The sequence below is a fragment of the Eptatretus burgeri genome, chromosome 1, assembly GCF_056783735.1.
Source record: "Eptatretus burgeri isolate ZD-2024b chromosome 1, Ebu_testis_v1, whole genome shotgun sequence".
Lineage (NCBI taxonomy): Eukaryota > Metazoa > Chordata > Myxini > Myxiniformes > Myxinidae > Eptatretus > Eptatretus burgeri.
Window position 1 is genome coordinate 84,900,385 of NC_140961.1, and position 13,531 is coordinate 84,913,915.

Below are 13,531 nucleotides of genomic sequence, written 5' to 3' on the forward strand. Positions count from 1 at the left end.
TTTTTTGGGGGGGCGGGCGTGGGGGTTGGAAATCATTTAAAACATGTAGAAATGCAAAAAAAAATGTTTTTTTTCTCTACATTTTTTGAGGGGGTTGGAAATCACTTAAAACATGTAGAAATACAAAAAAAAAAAATTTTTTTCCCGAACTTTTTTGGGGGGGTTGGAAATCACTGAAAACATGTAGAAATGCAAAAAAAAAAATTTTTTTTTTCTCTAACATTTTTTTTGCGGGGTTGTTGGAAATCACTTAAAACATGTAGAAATGCCAAAAAAAAATATTTTCTCTAAATTTTTTTTTGGGGGGGGGGGGTTGGAAATCACTTAAAACGTGTAGAAATGCAAAAAAAAACAAAATTCTCGAACAATTATTTTTTTTGGGGGGGGGGGAACAAGTCCAAATTCTAATGGCATGATCCTTGGACCATACCTAACCCCCCCCACCAAGTTTCGTCGAAATCCGTCGAGGAGTTTTTCCGTAATACAACAAATTTAACATTTTCACGCTCAAGCTGACGCTCACGCCGGGGGTATCGTTATAGCTCTCTGTTCTTCGAACAGGAGAGCTAAAAAAAAATGAACCAACTCGTTACCGTCCGTCTCGCTACACGTTCGCCTTAGTGCCTCCTGCGGTCGCCTTGCGGGCACCTTGAGGCTTCCTTGCGTCTGCCTTGAAAATTATATGGCCACCGCCGGGCCCCCTTAAGGTCACCGTGCGACATCAAATCAAAGACCGTACGGCAACCCCACGTTTTCGGTCTCCACAATTTCTAAATACGCCGTGCGGCTCCCCGAAAAATTATAACATATGTGACTGCTACATTGTGTGGCCGTGGAAATAATGCAGCTACCATATAATTGCTAGTGGCCATAGATTTTGGAGACCCCACGGCCGCCGTGGCAAATGTGACTTAGGCCTTAATTCTCAGGTCATTCCCCATCGAACGGGCCCATCGCGTCAGGTTCTATTGGGTAGGCGACTACCCATGTCCGCCTACCAGCTTGTATTACAACGTCTTACTATATTACAACCCCTTACTTTATACAGCCCCTTATTATATTACAACCCCTTACTTATTACAGCCCCTTACTATATTACAACCCCTTACTTTATTACGCCCCATTACTATATAACATCCCCTTACTTATTACAGCCCCTTACGAAAATAAAGCCCCATACTATATTACAACCACTTACTATATTACAACCCCTTACTTTATTAGAGCCCCTTACTTTATTACAACCCCTTATTATATGACAACCTCTTACTATATTACAACCCCTTACTTTATGAGGCCCCTTACTATATTACAACCCCTTACTTATTACAGTCCCTTATGATAATAGAGCCCCTTACTATATTACAACCCCTTACTTTATTATACCCCATTACTATATTACATCCCCTTACTTATTACAGCCCCTTACGATAATACAGCCCCTTACTATATTACAACCCCTTACTTATTACAGCACCTTACGATAATACAGCCCCTTACTATATTATAACCCCTTACTTTATTACAACCCCTTATATTATAACAACCCCTTACTATATTACTACCCCTTACTATATTACTACCCCTTACAATATTTCAGGCCCTTTCTATATTACAGACCCTTCCTTTATTACAATCCCTTACTGTATTACAACCCCTTACTATATTACAACCCCTGACCTTATTACAGCCCCTTACTTTATTACTAACCCCTTACTACATTACAACCACTTACTTTATTTCAATGCCATACTTTATTACAACCCCTTACTATATTCCATCCCATTACTTTATTACAGCCCCTTACTTTATTACAGCCCCTTACTTTATCACAACCCCTTACTACATTACAACCCCTTACTTCATTATAGCCCCTTACTTTAATACAGCCCTTTACTTTATTACAACCCCTTATTACATTGCAACCCCTTACTATATTACAACCCCTTACTTTATTACAATTCCTTACTTTATTATAATCCATTACTTTATTACAACCCCTTACTTTTTTACAATCCCTTACTTTATTGCAGCCCCTTACTTTGTTACAGCCCCTTACTTTATTACAGCCCCTTACTTATGAGCATCCCTTACTTCATTAGAACTCCTTACTTTATTGCAGCCACTTCCTATATTTCAACCCCTTACTTTATTGCAGCCACTTCCTATATTTCAACCCCTTACTTTATTACATCCTCTTACTTTATTATAACCCCTTACGTTATTGCAGCCCCTTACTTAGTTACAACCTCTTACTTTATAACAACCCCTTACTTCATTACAGCCCCTTACTTTATTAAAGCCCCTTACTTTGTTACAACCCCTTGCTATATTACAACCCCTTACTTTATTACAATCCCTTACGTTATTACGATCACTTACTTTATTACAACCCCTCACTCTATTATAATCCCTTACTTTATTACAACCCCTTACTTTATTACAATCCCTTACTTTGTTGCAGCCCCTTACATTATTACAACCCCTTACTTTATTACAATCCCTTACTTTATTACAATCCCTTACTTTATTACAACCCCTTACTTTATTACAATCCCTTACTTTATTACAATCCCTTACTTTATTGTAGCCCAGTACTTTATTTCAACCCCTTACTTTATTATAACCCCTTACTTTATTACAACACCTTACTACATTACAACCCTTTACTAAATTACAGCCCCTTACTATATTACAACCCCTTACTTTATTGCAGCCCCTTACTTTATTATAACCCCTTACTTTTTACAACACCTTACTACATTACAACCCCTTACAAAATTACAGCCCCTTACTTTTTTACAACACCTTACTACATTACAACCCCTTACTTTATTACAGCCCCTTACTATATTACAACCCCTTACTTTATTGCAGCCCCTTACTTTAGTACAGCCCCTTACTTTATTACAACCCCTTACTTTATTACAACACCTTACTACATTACACCCCATTACTTTATTACAGCCCCTTACTTTATTGCAGCCCCTTACTTAATTACAATCCCTTACTTTATTACAATCCCTTACTATATTACAGCCCCTTACGTAATTACAACCCCTTACTTTATTACAACACTTTACTACATTACAACCCCTTACTTTATTACACCCCTTAATTTATTTCAGCCTCTTTCATTTCCCATGATTGTTAAATATTACTAAGAACTTGTGGTTGACTCATGTGCTTGTAATATTTCGCAGCACAGTTATGGCTATGTTTATTTGTCCTCATTTGATAATTAATAAGTTATGTGTTGCTTATTCTGTGATGCCGGTGCTGGTGGTAAACTTGTCAGCTGACTGAATTGAAACTATCACCGGTTGTCTTTGCAGGTTCTTGTGGTTGATCTCTGTTCTGATCGGTTTCTGAAGCAGGTGAGTGGGATGTTTTGAGACCCTGTTGTTTTGCATTCCTGTTAATGGAGACGTGTTCAGAAATTATAAAGGTGTGTTCACACAGAAGGGTTGGTCTCAAGTAAATCAGAAGTTCTCAGAGCTGTATGGGTGATGTCTGTGTGAAAGGAGGTTAGTATGTTTAAACCTCGGAGGAGTTATTCATTCGGGGATAATGGATTGGTAATACGGAATAAGCCTGTGTGAACACGGCTCATTCATTTGGTCCAGTGTAACTCTCTATCCCACGGCCTGACTCATCATCTGAGGGTATGACTCGCGATCCCAGGATGCTTTCTGCTGCATTTCTTAGGCAACGGTTATCACATGATCCACAGATTTACCTTCTTGTGACTGCAACTGGATTTCTCCCTGGAACTTTTCACTTATCAAATATTTTCATGTGAATGCCGAAACATTACTACGGATCAAAATTTGTGGGATTATTTGGATCAAAAATCATATTAATTCATGATATGGACTAGTTACTACACATAGTTTGTGTGAACACAACTTAAGACCTCAAGGTTGTTATTTAGCCCCCTTTGGACTTCGGCCAAAATTGTGGCTTATGAGTTTGGTCTAGATTTTCGCATCAATTTTTTTTTTTTTTTACTATATTTAGTATAGCTATATATTTATTATGGATATAATTATTGTTGTTATATTTACTTTATTTAGAATGCCCAAGGACAACACATGATGGCATACATATGCACGCCATTTTATTTCGACATCAGATCCAAGGTGGCCGACTGTCGGCCATTTTAGTTGGACAAAGAACACGGTGTTGAACACGTCTTTAACCATTTCTCAGACATGCATTTACTGATCTTATTGAAACTTGGCCCACAGATAGTGAATGACAGCTAACGGATGCACGCCATTTGTTTTTGACATCAGATCCAAGATGGCCGACTGGCAGCCATTTCAGTTGTAAAAAAAACCCGATGTTGAACACTTTCTCGGACATGCTTTTACCGATGTTATTCAAACTTGGCACAAGGATAAATAATGATGTCTTACATATGCTTCTCCTTTCTTTTCAAGATCAGATCCAAGATGGCTGATTGGTGGCCATTTTGTTACTTTCATGTGTCCCAAAGCATTTCTCAGATGTGCATGGTCCGATTTTGTTCAAACGTGGCACAAGCACAATACATTATGGCATACACGTGCACCTCACTTTAATTTGCGATCTGATCAAAGATGTCCGACTGGTCGACTGGCGGCCATTTTAGTTGTACATAAAAATGAGTTCGCTCTTTAACTCCGAACTGCAAAATTACTAAAACAACAGGGGCTATGACGTTTTATGTCTTTTTTACTTGTTAATTGAAGCTATGTTTAATAACGTCATGTAATTGGATAGATATGGAGAGTATCTTGCTTTTGTTGAACATACAGTATGTATAAATGCTATTCTTCCAGGCTGGAAGAAGAGCATTCTTTTTTTGTAATTACAGATGTAATTAAAAAATATCATTATGGCATTACCATTTCACTGTGATCATTCAACACGTTGTTTCCACTCAAAGATGGAAGATGAGGACTCTATCCTGCCAAGGAAATTGCATTCTGCAATGGAACATTTATTGGATCAAATGGAGGAGATTGTCACCCAGGAGGCAGAGAGCAGTGATGAGGAGGAAGGTAAACAGTTCGAATATCATGGCTATCAGCAGAACAGGATTTGAAATATGATGAAAACAGTGAGATAAGATGATACGACGTTTATGAAATGTAAGTAGTGTGCTGATTGAATAAATCATGATATTGGATAGGGGCTGACAGGGCGGCAAAGAGATACGCACATTCGCCTCTAATCTGTCTGGTCTGGGTTTGAATCCCGACCCAGCTATAAACTGTCATGTTGATTCATCAATGTGTGTGCCGTCCCTCGGATGGATGTTAATCTGGATGTTCCATCTTCCGGCATTCGTTGGTGGACGTTTAAGATCCCATGGTGTCCTTCACGAAGAATAGGCAAGCTGTCGCCAGCATCATGAACAAATTACAAATTCCTGCCCTAACCAGCAGAGGGCATTGCATCAGCGGCGCAGCCACACCCTCATCCATTGAGGCTACCCTGTCACCTTGTGCTGCATATCAATGAAAACGACGATGATATGGGATAATGCTGATTAAAACTATGAAAGGACAAAGTAAGCCACCATAAATTGTAAAATGCATTGCCTTGAATACAACATAAATTGATCAAGCAATAAATAATAAAGCCACACCACCCAAACAAGCACACCATTTGGTGAAGGGGAAGATGGTGGTGGTGTGGGATTGAGGGGAATGACAGGATAGCTTGGAGGTAGCATACTCAAATTGAGCTCTCAACTTTGGCTTCAATTCGCAATCTCATCATAAATTTTCACCCTGGTGTTTCGCAGCCAGGGTGTCGCATCAATGACTACAAGCTGTCAGATGGGATGTATCAGCTAGGTGTCTAGTTCGCCAGCATTTTCTGGTGGAGGTTAACATTCCAATGGTGTCTTTGTTTGCCATGACCCTGGTTAGAATCAAATCCCTGTCCTGATTACACATATAATCAAAATATATGGCAGCCTAAACAATGTGGTGATCAGTGCAAGAAAGGTTGCTTTGCTACTCAGACAACTGGCCACAGAGGTAGCCTACCCCAAGAGGAGAAAAGTGAAAGGTAGAGGGAAACAGACCATGGCTGTGAAATATTGTTACCTACAAAGCAGGGCAGGGAGGGGATCCATAGCTAGATTATATTAAGACTTTAGTATGGACTGTGTGATCATGTAGCTTCGGTTTACACCCTGTATAAGATATTTGTCAGAGGTAAGTTGTCTTGTAAACATGTGCTGAGGGGGCAGTGATTGTAAACCCTCAGAACAGCATAGAGTAAGGTCGCATTGTGTAAAACTTCCTGTTTTCAGGCGAGGCCAGGTGAAGACTTGTGGGCATAAAAGCCACAGAAAACGCAATGCGCTTGTAAGTGAACACCATGACAAACTGTTTGGCCAGTGGACTGGAGGCTAAGCCATGGTGGCAAGGAAGGCTTCAGAGCCCGGGAGGGGGCGGAACACTTGTTCAGGGTCATGCTACAGGGCTGGGCGGCTGAAAGATTGACCCCACCCAGAAGCAGCAGGCAGCCAATCATGGGACCTGCCCACTGTGAAGGTGGTCCCAGAGTTTATGAGGGCTGTGGTTATACTGCATGCGGCAGTTGGAACTGATCCTTCATGGGAGCAACATCTCTCTCATAATCTCTGCTTGGCCACAATGTTCTCCTCTCCTGGCCTCTTCATCACCATCGCCATCACTCCCAGAGCCGCATTATGCCTCGTTCCACAATCAGCTCGTGCTTGCCACACACCCTCGCCTGCTCTCTTTATCCTTTGTGTGAATCCGGTATTTTTATGCCATTTGAAGGTTAGTTATTTATTTATCTTGTATGTAAGTTGGGGGTTTTGCGTCCTACCTTCCCCATTTGTCTGTCCACATGTGCCATATCTGTCCAGGTTCTGTTGTCTTGTCAGTATTTCTCTTATATGAAAACATTTTCATTATAACAAGCGTCTTCCCGCCTTTTCACCTCCTGCACATTTCACAGCCAGTTTCGGCTTTGTTTGGGTGATCCTTGGGAAATCATAGTATGAATTGAACATGGTACTGTACTTTAACCGAGCCACCATTTCAGAATATGAAGAGGCCTTTAAAAGTCCGTCTGACGCGACAATATTGATTCAAATCAAATAATCATCTCAATTAACTTTTTGGGATTGGTGTGCTTGGCATTCTTATCACACACAAGGAACTTTGGTGCAGGAGTAGTCCAATCGGCCCATCATGCTTGCACTGCACCAATGCCAGAATCCATCACCCATCCACACACAAGCTACCAACAAGTCCTGCCAATATCCCCATACCCCTTTGTTATCTCCAATGCATCCAGGTACCTCTGTAATTCAAATTTACACCTATCCACCCTCTCCATGGCCACTGCCTTTCTGGGGTGACAATTTCATGCATTATCCACTCTCTGACTGAAAGACCATCCATCCATCCATTTGGGACCATACACTGTGCAGAGCATTGGTGCTGCCTAAGCAGTCTCCTTGGCTATTGGACACAATCCTGGAAGGGTCACCACTCCAACACAGGATACCAGAAAGCTGGAACTAATTTTTTCCAACCTCGGAAGGATGACAGGCAGAGTCAACCCCACCTGGTATTAATTCAACAGCCGAGGGGGATTTCAACTCAGGATCCTAGGATCCCAAGCCCACCACCGTAACCATTAAGCCAACACCAGGCATAGTGATAGACCCTTGCCTTAATACTCTCCTTACTCTCATCTTCTTTACCCACAAGCTATGGCCCCTGGTCCAAACACGACTAGTCCTGGTACACCATCATCAAATGTCAAATAGTGTATTGATTTATTCATCGTGTACTCATGACCAAGATGGTGCAAAAGGCCTCTAGGATATTTCAGTTGGAGGCAATTTAATTGTGAACTGTTAACGCTGTTGAGCATGTTATTAACAGCAATCACGGAGGAGCATATACTTGTGTTACATGCATGGAAAAAGTAATAAAACTTTGAGTGATATCGGTTTATTTGTAAATTAATTACAAGGATATTATCAGATAATGGATAATTCAACAGCTTCTGGAACTTGAACCATGGACATCAGCATCAAAAATCATGGGTTCAAATATGAATGCTCAACAAATCTAAACAAAGCTAAACAGTTTAATCCTTTCATCTGCTCTTCCTGTCAAGGCAGAAGTGCCCCAAGACAGTGTTCTGGGCCTGTTCTATTCCTAATCTTCATCAACGATCTCTCTGACTCTTTGGGAACCCCCCTCTATTTGCTGATGACTCCACCCTCTGCTACGACATCCACCATCATTCAGATAGATAGGCGGCAGCCTTTTCCCTCTATTCAGAAATTGATAAAATCACAGTCTGGTCAAACACTTGGAATATGTGTTTCAAACCTGACAAATCTCACACTTTCAGAATCTCTCTCTGAGAGGACTGTTTGGCAAACCCTCCTATGTACTTTCTGAACAATCCTCTTGAAGACATTCAGTCACTCAAACTCCTGGGTCTCATTTTCAGCCATGATCTTTCTTCAGCTAACCACACTTCGAAGTTAGCCTCCAAAGCTAGTCGTTGACTAGGCATCCTCCATCGTTTAAAGTTCTTCCTTAGAACACCTGAACTATTAATATGCAAGGAATTCATCCTCAGCTTGATGGAGTACTGCTCTCTCCTCTGGGGTGGTGCCCCTGCCTCACACCTTGCTCAGCTTGACTCCTTGGAAATCAAGGCCTTCAAGATCATTGGAATCTCCTGTGCCGAGGCTGAGTTCATGAGCCTATCATTTTCCCCATCACAGACGGGTTGGTCATCTCTGTCTTCTACCTCCTTTCTGGTCTTGCACCCTCTGCTCTCTCTGTGCTTTGTCCTCCCTAGGCTTCTGCAGGTGCACATAGTCCACCATCAGCCCCCTTTCCGGTGAAACTTCCAAAATCCAGAATCACTGCTCACCTTTACTCATTCGTTGCTCTTGTTTCCCACCTGTGGAACCAACTTCCACATTCTCCTAAATTTCATTCCTTCCTCCAAGTCTTCAAGACAGCTGTTCACCACCATCTCAGATCATCCCCCATCAAAAACCATGATCTTTTCTTCACCAATTAACCCTACCCAAGTCCACCTTTTTCTAAATTTCCAGTTTTTTTCTTCCTGAGAGTTTGCTTCTGTATCCATCTTGTCCACCCCGTACATCCTCCTCCATCCCACATTCTACCTCTACCGATCGTTTGTCCAAGTCTCCCTCCATTTTTGACCCTCAACCCTGCTGTTGGTGTCTCTCTACTGGTCCTTTTGTTCTGTTGCATCCTGATCTATTGTATGTTCTCACTCTTCTACGAGGTTTGACTTTGTATTCAATTTTTCTTTTAAAGATCAGTCCATGTTAAAGCAAGCATTTAAACACGATTCCCTGGGGGGAACTTTTAGTTTTATGACAATGTCATACATTTATATATTTTCTCTACAGATTTTGTCACATGTCATATTAAGGTTAAATACCGTGTACTTTCTGCAGTTTTATTTTGTTCTGAAATGCCAAAATAACCAAACCCCATTCTGTTTCCTGAACGAGCCTGGTGTTGGCGCAGTGGTTAGGGCAGCAGCTTGGGATCCAAAAGGTCCTGAGTTCAAGCCCCGTTGAGCCACTGAATTAATACACCAGGGGGTTGACTCAGCCTGCCATCCTTCCGAGGTCGGCGAAATGAGTACCAGTATACTGGGCCGGTGTATACCCCGGTTAAAATTAGGTGTACCATATCCCTGTGTCGTAAGAGGCGACCAGGGTTGCGTCAGGAAGGGCATCCGGCGTAAAACATGGACCAAATCTCTATGCGGATCATACGGATGATCCGCTGTGGCGACCCCTAACGGGAGCAGCCGAAAGAAGAAGAGAGGATTCTGTTTCCTGAAATTTAAAAGCTGGAAAACAATCCACATGTTGAGGAGTATTGCATTTTCCATGACACAAGTCTCTGCTGAGTTCTCATGAAATTTGGTAGAAATCTGTTGAGCTCGTGATTAATTTATTTTTGTCAAGTTCAAGTTACTAAGCAATACTGTATGGTTTCGGTGGATGCGATAGATTTTGTCTGAATGTAATTGGTACAAAGGAAGGTTACATTTAGGCAAGTGATATTTCTTTGTGATACAAAGGAGACTAGATTCAGGAAGGAAGTAGATTTTTCATTGTTGCCTTCAGCAGCGACCCCCACAGATGGGACTGCCCTCGACATGTTGGTGTCCGAGACGTTTGTGCGCTTCTTTGTCGAGGTGTTGGGTCACTACTCTCTTCACATGTCATCAACGGAGCGTGGTGAGCGTACATTCCAGCGAGAGAGTTTCCGCAAATCTGTCGCCTCCAAAAGCATCAGACGCTTTCTCGAAGTGTTTATGCAGACCCAGATGTTTGCTGGTTTTGTACATGACCGTGAGCTTCGCAAGGCTGGGGTCAGAGGTAAGCATTACTGGACGCTGCTCCTAATAAATTGGATCATCTCAAATCATCGTCAATGGGTTTGTCAATGGATTCCACTACTGGGTACTTTAAAGCAGAAAAATTAGTCGAATTTAAAATCTGACAATTTTCACATTTTCCACTTTGCATCCTCAGATGAAAGGTTCACCATTCAGCAGCAAATGCAGCTTCGATTAATTTCCCATTACTTTCTATTGATGACACGTTTGTCAATCAGACATGGCTGCCTTTAGTTTACTCGTGAGGTCGGCTGATGCGTGCGTGCTCTGTTTTTTCTTTCTTGCACGCTAGGTCTGTTCGAGCTCCGTGCAGCACAGTTCTTGGAAGAGAACTCGGAAGCTGAACTCAGCGGGGTTAATAAGTTTCTGAAAGGACTCGGTAAGAGTTGGCAGAACTTCAAACAACAGCATTCATTAAACACTGTACCAACCATAAGCAAAAATATAGCTTAATGGAGTTCATCATGTATGTACAAACAAGTACAAGCACACCTTGTCATCTCATATTATTTACTTATTGCCTGCAGAGGAAAAAAGTATTGCTGTATGTGCACCAGAATCGTGAAGATTTCATTGTCTCCTCATTTTCTGATGCTTTTTGAATGCTAGGAAATAAGATGCGGTTCCTTTCCAAGAAGTACTGATGCTGGATAGAAATCCATGAAGCTGCATCTCGGGTCGAAGCCGCGGAGGTTGCTGAAGGGGAGGGGGGCACCAAGATAACTCAGGAACGGGGCACTGCAATGAGCTCTCACCTTGCCTGTTCTACATCTTACCTGTGCTTTCGGTCCCGTTCCTATGCTTTCGGTCCTGTTGGAAATCAAAAAATGTGACGGCTCTACTCTCTACACGTTTGACTGCATCTCCACATGCATCAATTTGTTCCTGCCCACTCTTTTCCAAGAGTCTTTTCCAATCCAATCTTTTCCAATCGCACCTCTTCACACATCATCCATTCCCTCACACTGAAAAAAAAACAAAACGATCACAGCATCTGGTCCTCCACTCACAGGTGTTTTGTGTCCGAGGAGTGATAGGTCTATAAAGATAGGTACGCCAAGATGAGAATTTTGCATCCGATGAAGGACTGCTGCACCTCCACTTTAAAACAAGAACCACTACGTGTCGATGCTCTCAGTGTAAGCACTCTTGTAATACGCATGTAGATAATGAAGGGTTTTTGATTGCTTTATTTCCATTAGGTGTACCTTGCAAAGGTACATGTACCTGCAGGATTTATTCTTTCCCCGTGGGTACGACTGAATTGTATTTTATTTGTATGTTTTTCACTTTGAACACTTTCACTTTTTTAAAACGTTCCAAGGTTTCATGTGACGACCTTCCTGTAAGAGGCTCCAACTGCACAAGTGGGTGAAACGAGGGAGATTGCTCACGTACACTTTCTGCAGAACCCCCTAATTGCATTGTTCATGAAATGCAATACTAGTTCTTTATTAAGGGACACAGAATATTGGAAGAACTCATGGAAACCCAAAAATGTTGGAGTCTACATATTTTTTCGATTTAATCCGATTTAATTCGTGACGATGCACATTTCGTGTGCCATTCCTGTCCTGTGCCCTATCTTCAAACTACCTCAAAGCCATTGATAGACTTGTTTTATAATTACTTGTTCACAAGATTTTCTGGAAGCCAAACAAATTATTTACTTTGGAATGATATCGGGCCTAATGACAGCCGAAGTAATTCTACGATCAAGTTGTGCACAATGTTCGTTGGTTCATCGCAGGTCTTCACTTGGCAACTATGCAGTCAGTGCTCTACCCAAACAGTTTTTGTCTCGGTGTTCAGAGAAATTGGTGGTACCGACTGAGGGCCCAGGCCATCATGGGGTCCATGCTCAAAAAACATTAAAAGTTTGTTTTCAGGAATAGGAGAGGAAGGCGATTTTTAGAACGTATATTTAAGCATGGTATATTAATTGTTGAAGGTTTAAAGTCGATTTCGATCGATTCCCGAAAAATAAAATGCAGCAAATTAATTTATTGCTGTTAAACATTTTACCTGCTTAAAAAAAAACCTAACATTTCCCACTTTTAAAGCTACAGTTTCAAACTTTACAGAAGATGGTTATTAATCGTAAACGTGCTTTACAAAAAACGGAATTTGTACCCTTTTTGTCCCCCAAAAAAAATTCACCAATTTCACATGTATGTTTTGTTAATCCCATCGAAAAATACCGCAGTGTTCAATCGACGAGGGTGCGAATTGACTCGGTGGGTCCGAACGTCCCGCTATCTCCTATATTTTACAAGATACGGATAAAGTGACCATTTGTTTTTCTCGGCTAAATCTTCAGGTGAATGACACGGAGAAATAATAATTTTATCCATTTGTGCATTTTATTATTTTCTGTTTCAGGCCTTATGGCTGGAACATTCCATGATGCTTGCGACTGTCATGTATGTACGGTACTCTGCAACACAAGGTGCTCCAGTTTCTAGTTTGTAAATTCGTGTATTTTTTGTTAAATTCATGGTCTCGTTATTATTCTGCATTTCTATGCACAAATTTTTGTTTTAGGAAACTTTTATTTCATAGTGTCTCATTGAAAATCTTTTATCTAGGGGGCCCCAAAGACCCCTTTTGCCTGAGGGCTCAGCATACTGTCAGTCCTTCCCTGGTTATCTCCATATGTGGGTTTCAGAAGGTGGAACGTAGTCCTCCCAGGTCTCAAAGTATCCACCTCCATTTCAATAAAGGGTCATGAATCATGGACCAAGCTGTGAAGTTTTCTTATTCTAAAGTTTTGTTCCGAGGGCTCTTTTCAGGATCATGACCAAGCCACAGACAGCTTCCAACTATAGTTGTTTGTAATAATATTCCCAGGAATGGTTTTTAAGATCTCTGTGAGGTTTTTTTTTCCCCCCCATCATTCCCGTTTCTCTATCACTGTTACATTCTCAGTGCTCTTCAGCTTCCAGGATCTTTTCCATTCATTTTTGAAGTCTTGGTATTTGGTCATTTTCTTGATGTCTGCTTCGTTTAGACCAAAATCGCTGGATACTGAAACTTCAATGAGCAATGCCTTCTTTTCTTTTTTGTATCG

At 41.3% G+C, this 13,531-nt stretch overlaps 1 protein-coding gene across 4 annotated transcripts in view; it reads left to right on the top strand.

The window, feature by feature from the left end:
• The window catches only part of LOC147034886 (DENN domain-containing protein 2B-like), a 187,905-nt gene extending 174,707 nt beyond the window's left edge, over positions 1 to 13,198 (top strand). For 2 of the 4 annotated variants that reach the window (XM_085890609.1, XM_085890618.1), the window contains exons 17-21: positions 3,336 to 3,377; positions 4,934 to 5,048; positions 10,187 to 10,441; positions 10,754 to 10,840; positions 11,071 to 13,198. In XM_085890609.1, the coding sequence (XP_085746735.1) occupies positions 3,336 to 3,377; positions 4,934 to 5,048; positions 10,187 to 10,441; positions 10,754 to 10,840; positions 11,071 to 11,105 (534 nt within the window). In that variant the 3' untranslated portion in view covers positions 11,106 to 13,198. Of the gene's footprint in view, positions 1 to 3,335; positions 3,378 to 4,933; positions 5,049 to 10,186; positions 10,442 to 10,753; positions 10,841 to 11,070 lie in introns of those variants that run through there. The other 2 variants (XM_085890626.1, XM_085890636.1) reach the window with 2 other exon arrangements.
• Positions 13,199 to 13,531: the final 333 nt, after the last annotated feature.